We start from the raw sequence: 18,684 nt of genomic DNA, 5'->3' as shown, positions 1-18,684 counted from the left end.
TGCATTAATGAGTTGGCATATTTGAAGCCCTCAGATAGTACCTGGCAGTGGGCGCCCCATTGGTCAGCATCCCAGCATCATTACGTGGCTGTGATCAAAGGTTGTACCCTGAGGGAATCAATTCTTCTAGCTGTCCCAGGACTTCCCTTAGCATCGTCTGTCTCCCAAGGACGCGGGTAATGCTGGGAAGCACAGACACCTCTGTGGCCTGCAGAATCTTGGGAAAATGTATTGGCCTCCTTTGAGATGCTGGCCCACCGTGGGGCAGGGAGGGAGGCTCTGCAAGGATAACGTGGTTGAGTAGGTTCTGACAAAAGTCTTCAGCAGACCTTCGCAGCACCGTTGTTCAGCTTCACCAGCTGAAGTGCCTCTTAGGAACACAGCCGTCCGTCTCTTGGGTTAACTCTGAGGGATCTGAGCCTGCCACTGTGACCTGCTTGTCCACGAGCACTTGTCCCATGACTTGTCTTCTTTCTGGGACCCCTTATAATAGAGGGTGTCGGGGGTGAGAGCTGGGCACATGCAAGTCCCCCCTCTCACTGTAACCGAGCCCTGGGATAAAACATCATCCCGTTTCATGACTGAAATTTCCCGATGAAGCTATGGTTCAGCAGTAATAGTGTAAGGCTGAGCCAGGCCTGAGGTGCTCAGCAACAGGCACCCCTCACAGGCTAGAGTCAGAGACCCCTGAGAAAAGCTGCCTGCCTTGGTGTCAGGGGTCTCTCACTGTGGTCATTATTCTCAGCTGGAAAAAAAAAAAAAAGCCATGTTATGGAGATGTAGTCACCTAGAGTCCTGTGCCCAGGGCCCCTGCAGGGGAATGAGTATATTCCATGGGCCTGTAGGCTGAGGAGAAGGTCAGGAAGTGAGCACTAGGCTGGTGTCTCCCTGCCAAGCCGGTGACTCTCAGTGCTTCCCTGCCCAGCATGCAGTCCTGGGAGCATGTCCTTGGCTCACAGGTGAGGGACTGAACATGCCTTATCTCAAATTTTGAGAGACACTTTTCCTGAACACTGGCGTGGCTTTCCTGGCATTCAGAAGAGGCTTCTCCTAACAAAAGAGCCCTAAAAACAGTGATCCATCAAAATGCAAACCCAATGGCATCTTTCTGCTGACTCAATTCTTCCCCTGGCCTCTCACAGCTCTGGGGTAAACGGTGCGTTCCATAGCAGGCCACACACCAGCTGGACCGTCTTCCATCCTCTGCCTTGTGGAGCACGCTTCCAGGCTCCAACCCTCTGGATTCTTTAGTAGCTGAAACACGCCTTCTTTTGGCCCTTCATCTTCCCGCGTGTTCATGTATCCTTCCCTGCACTTTTCATCAAGCTAATTTCTGCACAGCATTGCTTCCTTAAGGTCTCCTGTGACACTCAGGTCTTGTGTCTTGCCTTTTGTTATCTAATGGACCTGGATTCCTCTGCATGCTGGGAATTAGGGGCAGAGGGCTAAGAGATTTTCATCCTCTTCCTTTTTAACTTACTCTCCATCTGGGCCCCAGAGTGTGGCTCTCAGGATGACACTTCTCAGAAAGGCAGCTTCTTCTTGATCCAAGAGTCAACAGAAGTATTTTAGAAGAATTCTTATTCACATCTTGACATGCAATTTAAAATCAGGTGGGGAGGGAATGACCACTGCAGCAAACCTATTGTCTCTGAGCTCAGCGTGGGTGTGTTTCCTCCTACAGCCATGGATTGCATCAAGATCTCCCTCCAGAACCTCTCCAGGCTTGTTGACACCCTCCCCGCTCCTGAGGTGAGCGAGGTAGTGAGCCTCGTCTTGGGCTTTGTGAAGGACTCCTATCCCATCTCCTCAGCTCTGTTCCTGGAGTTTGAGACCGGGGAGGGCTACCCTCTGCTGCTCAAAGTGTTACTTCGGTAAGTGGCTGCGCTTGGTGGGAAAGAAACAGCGGAGGCTGAGGTCCTCAGAATCATATATGGTGCTCTGGAGAAAAATATTGAGGCTTCTCAGAATGTCTTCTGAAATACAAATCTCCATAGATCGTGTCCAGAGAGACTTTACTGCGAAAGTAATTCAATGTGCAGCTGAGTTTGAAGTTAACTTCTTTAGGAAACCAATGGGCGAGCTCAATAACAGCTTTACCGAGTCCATTTGGTGGCGTATCCTGCCAGCTTGCCTGCTAGTCTGACAGTCTCCTGTCAGAGTCCACACCCTCTGTTGGAAGGCTTTCTAGGATGGCTGTGACAAGCTCTGCCTGTATGCTGTGGGGCTGGAAGTGCCCACAGGTCAGCAAACCCCAGGACTAGCCCTCTACCAATGACTGGTAGAAGCTGATGGATATGCACCCGGCAAAGTTGCCCCTTGGGTGGGATAGCTGTACTTTGCCTTCCAGAGTCCCCAGGAGGACTAAGGTCCAACTGCTCTTGCTTGATAATGTTCCTGTACTGGCTTCCTTCCATTCTCTGTCTCAGAGGGCCTTTCCCTTACTGTTTTTCTCAAATTATTCATCCGTGGGAACCACACAAAGATGTGACTCAGCAAACTCTGGACTAATTTCCTCCACTCTTAATTGCTATGTCATCTTCAAGTTGGGTTCAGGGATTGGATAAACCAAGGGATGGAAGTGAAAGAAACTTGCTGATGGCCTGAACTCTCCCACTGGTTATGGGGAAGCTCGATAAGGGCAAAGCCACAAAAATTCCCTTGGCTTCACTCTGACTATGAGCAGCGTTGCTCATCTGTAGGGTGCAGATTATCACTGTGTTTCACAGATTTTGCTACAGAGTCAGGCTTTTAGTTTAGAGGGAGGACCCGGATAAGGGGACTGAAATCCCAAAGGAATGGGATTAGATGACAACATCCAGAGGACCTTCCTCCAAAGGCACACACAGAATGAACATCTCCATGTGTTTAGTCTGTCAGACTCAGACTTAATCTTAGACTCAGTCGTGTCTGACTCTTTGTGACCCCATGGACTATAGCTCACTGTAGCTGTCCACGGAATTTCCCAGGCAAGAATACTGGAGTGGGTTGCCATTCCTTTCTCCAGGGGATCTTACCAATCCAGGGATGGAACCCAGGTCTCCCGCATTGCAGGTGGATTCTTTACTGTCTGAGCCACCAGGGAAGCCCAAGGAATGTATCTATGAGAATGCCATGTTTTACATGAGTTTGGACCATCACTGACTGGTGACTGCTACCATGGACGTCTCTGTCATAGCAATTCCTCAATATCTCTTTGGTTAAATGGCTGGTTGGTTTTCCCCAGACTTCTTGTGGAAGGCAGGAGGGAAAATAAACTGTCCAGGGAATGTCAGAAAGGACCCATATCGGCTCATTTGTTTTCTTTTTTGCCTTAATGGAAGTCACACTGCCAGTACTTTTACTCTTGACATGACAATGAGACTTAAGAGACCATTCTCCATGAGAAGAGCAAGGCAGCCCACCACACATAAGTAGCTGAAAACGAAAGAAATACCCACCCTTGAAATAAGCATGAAGAAATCTAATAAAGTCCAATTATTTCCCATGCTGTTTGTATTGTTGCTCTTCTGAAATATCAAATCTCTCATTTTGGGGTTGCTCTGACCTGTTGGTGCCTGAGGCCCGTACGTTTTGGGGGTCCTTCCATGGAAAGCAGCTCTCCTGTGAGCAGTTGCTGTGGCTCTGCTCAGAGGTTCCTCTGTATACAGAGATATTTCAGATACCTGAAATACAGGTTTCTCTGTATTCTATCTCTGCAAGTCCTTAGATCTAGGGCTGATGCTTACAAACAGTGACTTTTATCCACCCGCCACCCCCCTGCCATGCCTTTCGGTGCTAAACTGGTGGAGATCTTTGGGGTCCTGCCGAGCACTGTGATCTTCATTGCCTCTGCCTCTCTGTGACCAGCACCTTGAGCAAACCTGGCTGTTCTGTCCAAGACATCCAGGGAGCTGGTCTCGTCTGTCCCCACAGGTACGACGGACTGACCCAGAGCGAGGCTGACCCCCACCTGGAGGAGCTCCTCGGGCTGGTGGTGTGGCTGACAACCTGTGGGAGGTCAGAGCTGAAAGTGTTCGACAGCATCACTTACCCGCAGCTTGAAGGCTTCAAGTTCCATCAGGAGGCTTCCGGTGGGTCTGGCTGTCTCTGGGTGCCTTGTGCCCTGACAAGGCGGTGCCGGCCATTTCCCGCTTCTCCGTGCAGAAACAAACCTGTGGCAGCTGTCAGTGACCCAGTAGGGCCTGATTCTGTCATGCCTTTGGGGGATTACCTATGTACTGAGAATCTCTCCCTTACACATTTTTCCAAATGCCCTGGGTGAGACTTAGAGGAAATGTTTGCTCAAATAATGGAGACAGTCTGTGGTTTCCACTCTCACCTCTGACGTGACTTCCTCGGTGACATCTGCTTGTCTAACAGGGGCTGATGGCCCTGAAATAGCAACCCAGGCTCAGAGTCAGTGCCCCCTTAGTTCTATGATATATTGATTGATTGATTGACTGATGAATTCAATCAACATGTACTGATGCTTCTGTCCAGCAGCCACTCTGCACCATGCTGGAAACCACTGTCAACAGGCCAGGTGTCTGTGCCTTAAAGATGCTCTACAGAGACCGAGCTATACATTCCGATGCTCTACATAAACCCCGAGCTATAATCTACTCAGTAACTGGCTGATAAATAAGAACAGTTACATGAAGGGTGGGGTTTAGCTCTGCCTGGGTCAGTCAGGAAACTGCACAGACAGTCTCATTCAAGAGAGGTCTCAAGGCAAAGGATGGGTGGGCCAGGAAGGAAGGAGGGGGATGAAGTGGAGGGTGAAAAGCTGTGAGGCCAGTGTAGGAAAAGCCACTGGATGTGACTCCAGCAGACACACAGGGCAGTGTGTGGACTAGAGAGGAGTTTCAGAAACATTTTGAGTGTCTGAGGCAGGGAGAGCTGGAAGTAGAGAGTTCTGTGAGGATGTGTCTCAAGGGCAGGATAGAATGAGGCTTCACCTTGTATCTGGAGAGAAAAGGGGGGATGGGTTCAGATGGTCTTTTTATTTAATAACTTGTCTAGAAATGAAACTGACTTTGCTTAGTAATCTTTAGCATCATTTGATTTTAACTAATTGAAACCAGTCCTCCAGCCCCCTGCTGCCAATGGAAATATAATGTGAGCCACATTACATAATTTTAAATGTTCTAATTACAAAATTTTTAAAATTAAGAAGAAACAGGTTACATTATTTTTCATAATATATTTTATTTAACTCTATATAGCCAAAATATTACCATCAAAAATGTGATCATACAAATAACCGTTAATGATTTTTTTCATCGTGTTCATTTCTTTGTGCTATGTCTTAGAAATCTGGCGTGTATTTTTAACTCATGGCACGCCTGGATTCACAGTAGCCACGTTTCAATGCTTAATCAGCCAGCACGCTTGGACAATGCAGCTCTAACCTTACTCATAGCCTAGGCAGATGGCTTCTCTGGACTTCTGATAGATATTTACTACAGGAATTAGAAAGTAGAAACTTTAAATGGCACATCCTCCTGATAATTTAACCACATATTTTTAGGCATAGTCAAGAAAAATGGCTTGCAGGATGATTCCTTTTTGCATCTTCAGGGGTGACTGTGAAGAATCTTCAGGCCTTTCAAGTCCTGCAGAATGTTTTCCACAAAGTCAGCGACCCCATCATCTGCACCAAAGTCCTGTCGTCCATCAGGACCATGTGGACCTGGAACCCCCGCAACTTCTTCCTCCTGGAGTGGACCCTGCAGCCCATCTCGCAGTTCGTGGAGATCGTGCCCCTGAAGCCGACCCTGGTGCAGAGGCACTTCTTCCAGATGCTGGAGGCCCTGGTGTTCGAGCTGCGTTATGTGCCCCACGAGATCCTGCGGAAGGTGCAGCGCCTGATCCAGGAGAGCCCGGAGTCGCTGTGTACCCTCGTGGCCCTGCAGAGTGTCCTCAGGATTGCTGGTGGCGACCCGCTCTTCACTGACATTTTCCGGGACTCGGGGCTCCTGGGTCTGCTGCTGGCCCAGCTACGGAAGCACGCCAAGATCCTGAGGAAGTCAGGTGCCTCCCTGGAGCATCGGAGGGGAAGTGGGGATGGGCCGGGGTCAGTGTTAGCCGGGCCAGGTCCGTGTGCCAGCCCCACCACCCATCAACAGAACAGAGAGAAGTGAACGTGCAAATGTTGCGTGCTGCCATGAGGCTTAGAGAGAGTACCCTTGGGATCCACGGCTTCACAGAGCAGCCAGCCTCCCTGTTCTCTGTAACTTGCTTGCTCCTCCCCACGATAAGTTGAGAGGGATAGGTGTAACTTTAAGCCAACTCATGGGACTAACTCAGGCCTGATGAGTCCTAAGCTATCAGATACCTCCTGCGCCAGTTATTGTCTGAGTATGTAGATGGGTAGATGGGGAGACAGGGCCTCAGGAGTGCAAAAGGGAAAGGGCTTTCAGAGAGGCCTGAGCTCGGGGTGGGGGAAAGGTGTGGGGTCACCTCTGGGCTCTACTGGAACATGGCCACCTTGCTCACATGGGGCTGTAGGGCCCAGTGGTCTCCCACTTGGAACAGAGGTCAGCAACCAGGGCCTTGCTGGCCCAGCTTGCCCCTCTAACCTTGGGCACACTATTGTGTGCCCTGCTGGGTTGTATGCCTGTGGCTTCTTGGCAGCATCCCCTCGCCTCTGCCTCAGGAGTGCTGGCCTGGGTTATCTTCCTGCCTAACCATGCCCCATACATGTACCTTGGATTTTTCTATAAGCCTTCCAGGGGATTCAGATGCAATTCAAGTGAGAGAGCTTCTGATGTAGGGATTGTAGGGTCACATCTTACAAGTTGGGATGCACACTCCTTTATAATGGAAGCATGATATTCATCTTTCTTTAAGAAGATAGATATTGGACATGTCAATGGACATGAGTTTGAGCAAACTCCAGGAGACAGTGAAGAACAGGGAACCTGGTGTGCTGCAGTCCATGGGATCGTGAAAAGCTGGACACGACTCAGTGACTGAACAGCGACAACAAAGAGGGTAGAAAAATGATGGAACTGGAGATTTGGGGCCATAGCACGTGTGCTTAAAATTTTGTTTTCATTGTTTCTTAAATATGGCAGGAAACAAAGAGGTCAATCCTGGAGTTCAAGATACAGAAAGAGAGCTGACTTGTGTGATGCTGAAAACGGTGGTCACGCTTCTGAAAGGGTCAGTTAGGAATGCAGGTGAGAACGGTACCAAATTCACACTGTGACTGCTTGGGGAGGCATTGGCTATTTCCTGATGATTTATGCCAGTGTTCAAAGGCTACATCCAAAGAATAGCCAACACTATCGCTGTGGCTAATGTCCATTTACTGCTTTATGTCTGCTGATCATCAGTAAATTGGTAGACACATCAGTTGACACTTTTTACTGTTTAGTTTGCTAAATAAGGTTGTGAGTCAAAGAGTTATCTTAAATTTATGAGACCACAGAAACCCCATTTCCCTCAAGTAAAATCTTTTAATATCCTGCTGCACTGACTATAGATGCTTTTATAAAAGGATTCAAATTGCAAAATATTGTTATCATTTTTAAGAGATATAATTTGATGTGCTTCTAGCCCATGATGGATTTAATAGCTTCGTTCATTAAAAAAAAAAAAAAATTAGCTTCCTGAGATCATGTGGCTCCCATGTTTAAAAATACATGCATAAAACATATGCATGTATGTTATACTATAAAGCAGATGCATCAACAAAGTGACATGAATGGCTTTGGGGATGTGGTGCGTCTTTACCTGGGGCCCTCACAGGTCAACTATACCAAATGTGAATGACTGTTTCATTATGGTAGAGCATCTCTAATGTGAGACTATAAAAGATTTCCTGGAGATTCTGGTTAACAGGGAGATACATATTCCTAGGTTCCCTCCCAGAGATCTAATTATCAGGTCAAGGTAGAGCCCAGAAATCTACTTTTAAAAGGCCCCCTAGGTGATTCCATGTGAGGAATACCCGGCCCATAATTGGGAAATTCTGCTTCATGGAGTTGACCAGCTCAAATCCACATCATGCCATTTGAATGATCCAGTTACTTCCTGGTTCTTATTCTACATGTAATTACTCCAAAGATCAGTCCCGGGGAAGAAATTCTTAGGATTACTTTTAAACAAAAAACATACCGTTAGCCAAATTTCTTTGATTCTGCTCCCCCCACCCCCATCCCAAGAAACTGCTTATGAATTAAATACATTCTTAAATTCCGACTTGCTTTCAACAAGACTTTAGGCAGAGATAAGAATTGATAAGATAAGAATTGCCATTGGCCCTGGATTAGGGATTATGTGGAAATAAATGTCAGAGGTACATCCAGTTAAAGTTTATACTACTTAGAAAAGGGGGAAAAAAAAAAAAAAAGAAAAGGGGGAGGGTGGTTTCAAAAGCAGAATTCTCACTGGAGAAGAAAGAGTTTTCTTTTTAATTCTCAGCTCCATAGTTTCTCTACTCCTCTTCTTATTTTAACAGTAAGTATTAATTTTGGAAAAAAAGTTTCTAATGGGTGGAAAAAACATATACATATGTAGCCAAACATACTTGGAAATTGTAAAGAAAAGCTGCTCTTATAATTGAAACTAAAGTCCCAAGACGCCCACCACTCTAGCAATACTGTCTGTCTGGTCCCCAGTTGTCCTGAAAGACCACGGCATGGTGCCCTTCATCAAGATCTTCCTGGATGGTGAGTGCTACCGGGCAGCCTCGCTCAGCATCTTGGAGCAGCTCTCAGTCATCAACGCCGAGGAGTACATGAGCATCATTGTGGGCGCTTTGTGCTCGTCCACTCAAGGGGAAATACAGCTGAAACTGGACCTCCTGAAGGTGATGTCAAGTCCTCCTTTGTGATGGGCTTTCCTATGGACCTGCAGCCAGTGGTTGGCATTTGCCCATGTGTTCATTCCCTCACTTGGTCACTTATCATGCAGGCAGAGTAGTACTAGCTGCTGTCACACATAAATCCTACCCACTCAATAGCCTGGCACATTAGAGGTTTCTTACATATGGTCCAATCAGTAATTGGGAGGAATGTCATTCAGGGACAACTGTCACCTAGGCCCTAATCCAGCCAGCAGACAAGGGAAGGGAGAGCAGAGAAAATGGCGCACACTCTTTTTCTGGCCTAGAACTGGTGCATGTCCAGTTTTCTTTGGGCAGGATTCATCTGGATGCATGAGGTGCCAGGAAATGCAGTCCTTGGTTGGGCAGTTACTTCCCAGCCACACTGGAAACTATGGAAGTGGAGCCTGAATCGGTGGTGGCCAAGCTGCGGCCTCGTTTAGCTGCCCAGCCTTTAGTGAGCAGCTACCAGATAACCAGGCCTGATGCAGAGTGCCCGGGACACACAGCTGAATGGAACTCAGCCCTTGCTAACTGGTAGCTCTAGCCTAGGACTAATATTAAGTAAGCAATCATGGTGATGCAGCATGGTTATGCCCTGGTAGATGCTGAAAGCAGGCTGCCATGGGAACAGAGAAGTAGAAATTGCCTTGCATGTTTGAGGAAGGGTCACAGAGGAGGGAATGTCTGAAGTGGGAAGAGGAAGCCAAAGGCAGTCAAAGGCACAGGAACAGTGGTTTCACAGGGAGAAGTCAAACTAGGGTGTCACCTATGGACAACAAAGAAAAGCGTATCTATATTTTTTAATAATATTGTTAACCATCATCAAATTATCTTAAAATAGTTAAAGATGATAGTAAGTACCATCACCCTTACAGCTCTCACAATTTTCTTTCTGTTCCTGCTTTTCCATTGCTTTTGCCTGTGGGGGCTTATATCTTTAACAAAAACCTTCCGTCTTTCATTTATGGTTGTTTACGAGAAGAGCAGACTGAAATGCACATATCCCCCAGGGAACTGATCTGGGGGCCTGTCACGTCTATGTGCAGAAGAACCCGCATGCAAAGCGCACTCCTGTTGCATTACCATGTTGTACTGGACACTGGTGAATTTTGTATAATACAAAGTTGCTCTCACTTCCAAAATAAAACCCTCAACCATATTTAGCCATGAGATGACATGATCCTTATGGCAGAAAGTGAAGAGGAACTAAAAAGCCTCTTGATGAAAGTGAAAGAGGAGAGTGAAAAAGTTGGCTTAAAGCTCAACATTCAGAAAACTAAGATCATGGCATCTGGTCCCATCACTTCATGGCAAATAGATGGGGAAACAGTGGAAACAGTGTCAGACTTTATTTTTGGGGGCTCCAAAATCACTGCAGATGGTGACTGCAGCCATGAAATTAAAAGATACTTAATCCTTGGAAGGACAGTTATGACCAACCTAGAAAGCATATTCAAAAGCAGAGACATTACTTTGCCAACAAAGGTCTGTCTAGTCAAGGCTATGGTTTTTCCAGTGGTCATGTATGGATGTGAGAGTTGGACTGTGAAGAAAGCTGAGTGCTGAAGAATTGATGCTTTTGAACTGTGGTGTTGGAGAAGACTCTTGAGAGTCCCCTGGACTGCATGGAGATCCAACCAGTCCATCCTAAAGGAGATCAGTCCTGGGTGTTCACTGGAAGGCCTGATGCTAAAGCTGAAACTCCAATACTTTGGCCACCTCATGCAAAGAGTTGACTCATTGGAAAAGACCCTGATGTTGGGAGGGATTAGGGGCAGGAGGAGAAGGAGACAACAGAGGATGAGATGGCTGGATGGCATCACTGACTTGATGGATGTGAGTTTGAGTGAACTCCGGGAGTTGGTGATGGACAGGGAGGCCTGGTGTGCTGTGATTCATGGGGTCACGAAGAGTCGGACACGACTGAGCGACTGAACTGAACTGAACTGAGCTGATCTCAGTACAAAACCATTTTAACAGTTAGAGAACAACATTCGGTTTATTTTACCAACTTAATTTCCTAGCAAAGCCCGTGCCAGGCACTGATGTAGCGGTATTCATGTTATCTGATGACCTAAGCCTGTGGAGCTCAGCATAGCCAATGTGTCATGAGAAGCCCACCCCAAAGTGACCTTTTGACTATAGTTATCATGCATTTCATAGATGACAAGAACCAAAACAGTGATTTCATCACAGAGTCAGAAAATCATTGAAGGTGATGGAACAAAAAAGGAAAGTTAAAGGTCTTTTTAAAGACACTAGAGTTCCATGGTTATGTGAAGTAACAGGTCTGAAGGGAGCATGTAGAGGGAAGATTAAGGCAGAGAGATAGCAAGAATTAATAAGAGTTTATAGCTGGAGAGCCCCTTGGCTTCACATGGTCCACTCCTGATGTGGCAGTAGAGACAGGCCCAGAGAGATTCTAATACTCAAAGGTGAAGTTGAATTTGGATCTAAGACTAGCGACTAAAAATTTGGTGATCTTTTCTCTTCACCATGCTCTTTGTTGAATTTTTTTCTCATATGTCTCTGTTTAAGTTCATTTGAATGAGGGACAGGGAAGGCAGGGACCAAGGCAGTCAGGACTTTGGTTTTCTCTTGGATGAATAATTGGAATCCCTAACTGTACCTGGCATTTCCACATTCATAGTGTTTTGGAGAGTAGTGTTTTTGTGTCTATTACAGAAAAGCTCTCTGCTTTGCTCCAAAGTTCATCTTGTTTACCCGATAGCCCAGAGGCACCATCCTGGAGTGTCAGACCTTGGGTAATAGGACTGAATTTCCAGAATTAGCCATGTGAAGCCATGGTGTTTTACAGATTCGGTATCATCTCAGTATCACACCATCGAGGGAGTACATCAGGGATGAATAGTGTGTGAGCTTTTTTAACACAGTCATACTCTGGGCTTCCCTCATAGCTCATACCTCATAGTTGGTAAAGAATCCACCTGCAATGCAGGAGACCCCAGTTCGATTCTTGGGTCGGGAAGATCCTCTGGAGAAGGGATAGGCTACCCACTCCAGTATTCTGGCCTGGAGAATTCCATGGACTGCATAGTCCTTGGGGTTGCAGAGAGTCAGAGACGACTGAGTGATTTTCACTTTGACTTTCACCCTGTGCTCAATGCGCTGTCTTCTTCCTGGGTACCAAGTTACTGCTGGGCAGTGAGGAGGGTGCCTGGAGCCTCCATGGCTTTTCCGGGACCAGGCTGATAACACACTGAAGCTCTGGTGGGTTGTGGGGAAGGATTGGGCCCCAGAGCCTGTTCCAGGCGTGCCCACCATCGAGTCCTATGAACAACTAGCCAACATTTGCTGGAATCTGATGTGAGATAGGCCTTTGTTTTAAATCACCTTGGGAATCCCTTGGGAAACAAAGATGTGAAATTAGTTCTGGCTAGATTTCCCTTTTTGGTGGTTGAGAGTGTGCTTGCGCTGTGCCTGCAAAGTGGGTCAGATGTAGAATGAAGGGGGAGTGATGGAATGTGGGGACCTCCACCCCACCACCTGATCAAGGCTTGCCATCTCTGAAGCATATTCACATCATGGTGCCACCCTCACTTCCCTTCCCTGAGAGTTAGCCAGCTGCTCTGGAGGAGAAAATTCCTCCAGAAACATGTGACTTAAGGCAGTTGCTTCCAAAAATCCAGTGGTGCTTCCATACCAATACAGAAGCACATGTGACTTCACCACCTAATTCTGGCAAATGATAACCGAGTTAAAGAATAATGTAAGCAAATGAATTTCCTCTCCACGGCCAGTGGGACCATGATTGGGTTATGCACAAATTCAGATTGATTTGCTAATATACATTTAGCTGTTCAACTCTGAGCTTAATTGCATTACCTCACCCGTCTTCCAGCATGACACATGGAAAATTATGAGGAATAACAAATAATAGAATGTGAAATAAATCCTGTTAGTCTTAACATAGTTAGCGCTTTGCAGCAGACATCCATTTTATAGATTCAAGCTGGAGGAATACTAACTCAGAGACGATGACATGGTAACTGAGTTAAGGAGGAGAAAATGTGCTTAACGCTGACCTTTCTTGAAATGTGTCAACCCTAGCCTGATTACTTTGACTTCAGCTGATTAAATTTACTCCCTTCCGCGGACTTGCAAGCCTAGGTGATGCATTATCATGCAAAGTTGAATGACAGTAATGGAGACCCTCCTCCTAGGCCCCCAGTTCCTGACAAATCGTTTCCCGAAGTAGCGCAGTATTTATTTTCCTTTATGATAGAAATGTTTCTCTTTAGTTGCTATGAAATTAAGTCTTTGTAATTAGATTTTGGACTCTTTACTTTATGACTCTGCAAATATGAAATTAACCCCATCCCAAGAAATAATAGAGAAGCCTGAGTTCTAATGACATTACCCCCATTTTAGATAATGACTCTGAATTTAATAAATCAAACAAAGCAACAATTAAGGACGGCCATTCCTTTTTTTCTTCCCCCCTCCCTATAGGAGGAGAGAAGTGCCATCTAGGAATTAAGGGGATAGACCCTCTGAGAGACACAGATCATAAGGATGGCTATTATTGTGTTGCTCTCTTTTTAAAATATCTGCTGTCAGCACTCGGAATGACGGAGATCTGATGAGCAATGTTTGGTATAAAACTGGACAATTGGAAGGTGGTTTCTTAAGGGAAGAGGGGAGTTTTGGCGGTCATCTAGCCCTCAGACAATTGCTTATAATCTGATTGGTTTTATTTGTTAATCGTTCTCTTTTTTGGGTGTTTATTTTGTCACATGTCATGTGATAAACAGACTTCCATTCATTCCATTTGCCCTGAATAGCGTAATAGGGGTTTTCAGAGCTATTGAAAGCACTCACACAAACTTAGACAGTTTAACACCCTAGAGCCTCAGATTTCTTGATGTATCGGTACTTTATTTATTTTTCATGGCACTAGTCACATTGAGACAGGTTGAGACAGACAATGCTGAGCCACACGCTGATGGTCAGTCAGCCTTTCATGTGGATTATCAGATGGCAGGAAGAGACCACCCCTGCCACTCAGCATGCTTGAAGGCTAGAGCACATTTCCACCTTGGTAAAGAAGCATTAATTCTGTCCAGAGTGAGTCACTCATACAAGACAGGCACAGATGACTGGCTCCAGAGCCCCAGGGTTGGGGGTGGGATTTGGGGAAGGCAGCTGTGGTGGTGCTGTGTATTCAGAGAAAGTCCCTGCCTCGTCTAGGGAACTCTGTGCTGCTGAACCGTAAGCTTTTACACTCACCAACATTACGATCCCGGGGAATCTGTTCTCATAGTCTGCATATAATCTTCTTTTTCAGGACCTGTCTATAAATGCAATCTTTCCTGGGTTTTGAGCCAAATACAGAATTAGTTGGACTTCCCTGTTGTCTCAGTGGTAAAGAATCTGCCTGCCAATGCAGTCGACGTGGGTTTGATCCCTGAGTCAGGAAGCTCCCCTGGAAAAGGAAATGGCAACCTGCTCCAGTATTCTTGCCTGAGAAATCCCATGGATGGAGGAGCGTGGCAGGCTACAGCCCATGGGGTTGCAAAAAGAGTCGGACATGACTTAGTGACTAAACACAACAGGAGTAGTTAAGTGATATCCTCACGTAGGAGGAGAAAGCAGCTGTCACTGGAAACTCTAGTTCTTAGTGTTTCAATTTGCCTCTGTCTGTCAGACAGTCTGGAAATCCCATTTCCCTGAACCATGTCCCATGACTCTGATTTCATCCCCTGTTAGTGGGTGACCCTGATGCTGAGTTTCTTTTAAAGAACAAAATAATTCAATTTCCCCACAGCCATCCCCCAGAGCTGTGGTGGGCAGTCATTGATCTAACCACCATAAGTCATGCATTTCCTTTTCCAATAACTGGGAAAAGATCAATTGACCCATATTAGTGCGGATGAATCTTTCTGCCTCACTGTATATGATAATTTGTCCATTTTGAGCATAATCATGACCTTTGGCCTTGTATAGATTCTCCTCATTTCTATAATCTTTGTTTTGTGTACTTGAAATGTTGTTGATGGGGCCGTGGGAATACTTTGGGCAGCTTCTCGGTCATCATTTCTCTTCCGCTTTGAAAGGGTCCTTGGTTGTGTGCCTTAGCTTAGTTTTGGCTCATTTCACGCTTTCCTACCCCATGCCTGGGTTCACCATCTGCCAAGCAGTTCAAGCTTCTTGTAGCAGAATATAATCTTAGATAACAAAGTTTGGGTTCCAGTGGTACACATTATAGTGTTTCAGATAAACACTAGTGTTAGGTTGGAGTTACCAGCATTTTAGAGATAGAACTAGAAACTTACTTTCCCCTGCGAAGGACATGACTTCATATTTCATATTTACCTGTAACTTTACTGAGTTTCTATTCGACTTTCTCTATATGAGAATTTAGAAGTCTTGTCCCTTCGCTCCCTTTCTGACCCATCAATTTTCTCTTTGTCATCGGATTTCCATGTATTATGCTGCAGAATATCACCCTAAACCATGCATTTAAGGCACCATCTCTCCCAGATTAGGAACTTTTTTTCCCTTACCTTTTTCTCTTCGAACCTTGTTTCAAGCATCCTGAAACTGACTTTAAGTTGTGCCTGCCAAGAAAAGTCTCTTTCCTGTGTCGCTAGAGCACTAAACGTTGGAAAGGATGAAACAACTCAAATGTTCCTGCAGCACTTACTACAGAACCACAGAAAACTGCTCGTTTTCTGGGAGACACGCTCAGGGAACCTGGGTGTTTGATGGAGTCCCATTCAAGTTTCACGAACAGTAAGCAACTAAATGCCCAAATTTAGAGGCTTTTGATATTTATCTAAAATCATCCATCCATTCTTCACTCTTAGGTGTGAGACTTTAGCCCAGAATGAGAACTTCTCAAGTGCAGTCCTTCTAAAACATTTACTGAACACCTAGGGTATATCATGGGTACTAGGACCAAAGAACGGTACATTGGAAGTGCTTAGTAAGTGTGTGACTCCAGAGGGAATGAGAAGTCTGGCTGTCCAGAAAATCCTCCGCAGTCTTGCAAAGGTAGATTCTACCATGTGCATTGTGATAGGCTAAACTCCACACATGGTCTATGTTATATGCTGTGCCTATATGTTTCCCTCCATGAAGGATTTCTCTTCTCCACCTCAATTCCCTTGTATAGTCACACCCGCTTTTAAGTAGATTTGTTTGACAATCTTCCATTTATTAAAAGTACCTGTGCTTTCACACAGAGGAAGGTAAATAGTAATAAACTGCTCTGTATAGATTTCACTGTTTCCTTTTGCAATATAGAAAATGGTACATTCCATGAGCTTAGCAAGTATTTATTAAGTAGGTACTACAATCCACAGCAGTGAACAAGCCTGATTTCATGTCACTTCAAACTAGAGGAAGGCTGAGACAATTTTCACACAGCTTCAATGCAGGATGGTGAGAGTTCTGATTGGGGAGTTAGAGGTATGAGCACTCAGCCTGGGATGAGTCAAAGTGAGGGGTCAGAGAAAGGTTTGTGGAGAGAGATGCACTTGAGATATAAGACAGTAAATCAACCCTATAAAGCAGCATAGGCTTTAAGAGCAGCCATTTGAACAAAGACACTGATGGGCAACCCAAAACTAAAATAAAGAGGAATGGTACAGACCTCCCAATATTTCAGAATTGCCCCCGGGCAGCTCGCTATTCCTCTGGCATGGATCCTGGAGGAGCACCAGGAATGCTCTGGCAATGCTGGGCTGGAGCTCAGCATTAAAGATCTGCTGCCTGGACCTCACTCACTTTTATCTCATTGGTTTCAGTCTCTGCTCCGGATCCTGGAGACCCCCAAAGGCCGCGCTGCTTTCAGAGTCTCCAGTGGGTTCAACGGGCTGCTGTCCCTTCTCTCTGACCTGGAGGGGTCTCTCCAGGAGCCCCCACTGCAGACGTGGGGGGCAGTGTCCCCCAGCCAGACCCTGGACCTCGTCCTGCACACGCTCTGTGCTTTGTCTGCTGCACTGCACCTGGACCCAGTCAACGGTGACTTCTTTAGGAGGACCGGGCTCTTTGAGAAGCTGGCCGAGGACCTCTGCTTGCTGGGCTGTTTTGGGGCCCTGGAGGAAGAGGACGCCCCTCCGCCCTCCCGGGAGGACACCAAGGCCAGGCCGTTTGCTGATCTGCTGAGTGCGGCCTTTTCCTCTGCCAGCCGGCTCCCACCCAAGATCCAGAGCTGCCTGCAGATCCTCAGCTTTCTGGACAGCATGGCCCGAGGCACCCTCCACCTGCGCAGGGACCTGAAGGACGCCCCGAGGACCAGGCAGGAGCTAGCGGTGGACCCTCAGAGGGCAGAACCTGGCAGTGACCCCCAGGGAAGCTTCACGCAGTGGCCAGACCTGGAAGAGAGGTAGAGCTTTGCTGCTTCCCTAATCTGCCCTCGGTGTGCGTGTCTCCTGTGTCCCAGGCACTTATCCCGCACATGCGTAGTACAAAGTGGGTGTGCGGAAAGTTACACTGCTACTAACCCTCCTGAGTCCATTCCCAGCAAGAGTCCTTCTATCTGAGGTTTAAGCCGATAGGAGACCGAACTGGATTCAGAAGCAAAGGAAACCTTTCTTCTTTTAACAGAGAATGGAGAGGTGCAAGCTCTCTTGCTCTCTGGACAAGCCTGGGGTGGGGCTGCCTTTAGGGATCCTGTGTAGAGGGGAGGGTGGAACCGCAGGGCGGGCGCACCACCTCGGCACACGGCCCGCGGCCACCACCTTGAATGGAGGATCGCGCACCTCGCTTCTGCAGCAGATCTGCGGGCTGCCGTGTCCTGCGCAGCCATTTTGCACTGGGATCTCCGATCTGAGGCGCCTGCCCGGTGCAGGGCCTCTGCAGGCAGTGACCAATGAACAAGTGAGACTAGACTAAGCACAGAGGAAGAGGTTGGGCCTTATCTTATCACCTAGATTCCATCTTATGCTTCCTGGGGATCCCAGTGGGCTGTGCTGGTGACAGCGTGATTTTCTTTCCTTGAAATCAAGTTAACTTGGTCTTGGTTAACTTGGCCTTTTCTTTTCTTTAAATCAAGTTAACTTCGCCCCCCTACCCTGAGAGCTGGCAGAAAACCGGTTTGACTCAGTTCAGGGTCAGGGGATGCTGATGAGTCACACGAGAACCCGGAAGCTTACCTGATCTTGGAAACTGAGGGCAGAGCTCTGCTGCGCACAGGTTCCCTTTCTCCTTGGCTTCTTTGCTGTGCCTCGGAGCCTAGGTGCCTGGGCCCAGCCTCTGTGGTGTGCTGAGTAGCCTTTGCCTTCCTAGATGGCATCTCCTGCCTGCCAGGGCACTGCCAGGGCGTGGGTGATGTCCTTGACTTGTGAGACACAAACCATAGCGTCCTTCCCAATCATGGGACTCTTGTTCTTTCTTGCTGCTTCCATTTCCCCCAACAAGGACATCTCTTCTGCAGGCTAATCTTTTCAAGGACCTGACTTTGCTAAACAACTTTTTACTTTCATGCCTGTAACACAGAATTCCACTAAAGTGAGGGAGCACAAAGAACCGCCCACCCGCTTTGGATCAGGAGGGGGAAAATGAAATAACAAAGCAACAGAATAGTTGGTATCCTTTTTTTTTTTTTTTTCATTCCTCTGAAGCATTGGTGATAAGACAAAAATTAATATTGCAGTAAACTATCCTGCCTGCCACCTCTCCAGGTCATGTGGCCCTTAACACCACAGGATTCTCTTCTGAAAGACATTGCACATGTTTATCCAAAGTGAGCACCGCATGTGTCAGCCAGACATCAGTACTGGGAGCTGGTGGTGAGGGGGCTGGATGTCAATTCTCCAACCACTGTGATGATCATGATTGTTCTTGTTTCATCGGTTCATCTGGTAAATCAGTCTGTTTTCTGACCTTGCATTCCTTCA

At 46.8% G+C, this 18,684-nt stretch overlaps 1 protein-coding gene and 1 long non-coding RNA gene across 4 annotated transcripts in view; one reads left to right on the top strand and one right to left on the bottom strand.

Annotated features, from left to right (window-relative positions):
- WDFY4 (WDFY family member 4) overlaps nt 1-18,684 on the top strand; it is a 249,821-nt gene that overhangs the window by 38,377 nt on the left and 192,760 nt on the right. For all 3 annotated transcript variants that reach the window (XM_086381617.1, XM_086381616.1, XM_086381618.1), the window contains exons 7-12: nt 1,685-1,874; nt 3,916-4,073; nt 5,563-6,015; nt 7,062-7,166; nt 8,610-8,800; nt 16,591-17,171. In XM_086381617.1, coding sequence (XP_086237743.1) covers nt 1,685-1,874; nt 3,916-4,073; nt 5,563-6,015; nt 7,062-7,166; nt 8,610-8,800; nt 16,591-17,171 — 1,678 coding nt within the window. The remainder of the gene's footprint in view (nt 1-1,684; nt 1,875-3,915; nt 4,074-5,562; nt 6,016-7,061; nt 7,167-8,609; nt 8,801-16,590; nt 17,172-18,684) is intronic.
- On the bottom strand, nt 5,171-18,297 carry LOC147342748 (uncharacterized). Its single transcript, XR_015156686.1, has 2 exons — nt 17,941-18,297; nt 5,171-6,023 (listed from the first exon to the last, which is right to left on the bottom strand). It is a non-coding gene; the product is annotated as an uncharacterized LOC147342748 (long non-coding RNA).

This window comes from Bos grunniens, chromosome 28 (genome assembly GCF_055505025.1).
Source record: "Bos grunniens cultivar Pamir isolate PY7600 chromosome 28, Bosgru_T2T1.0, whole genome shotgun sequence".
NCBI lineage: Eukaryota > Metazoa > Chordata > Mammalia > Artiodactyla > Bovidae > Bos > Bos grunniens.
Note: the sequence above shows the minus strand (reverse complement) of the source record. Positions and strands in the feature narration are given on the sequence as shown.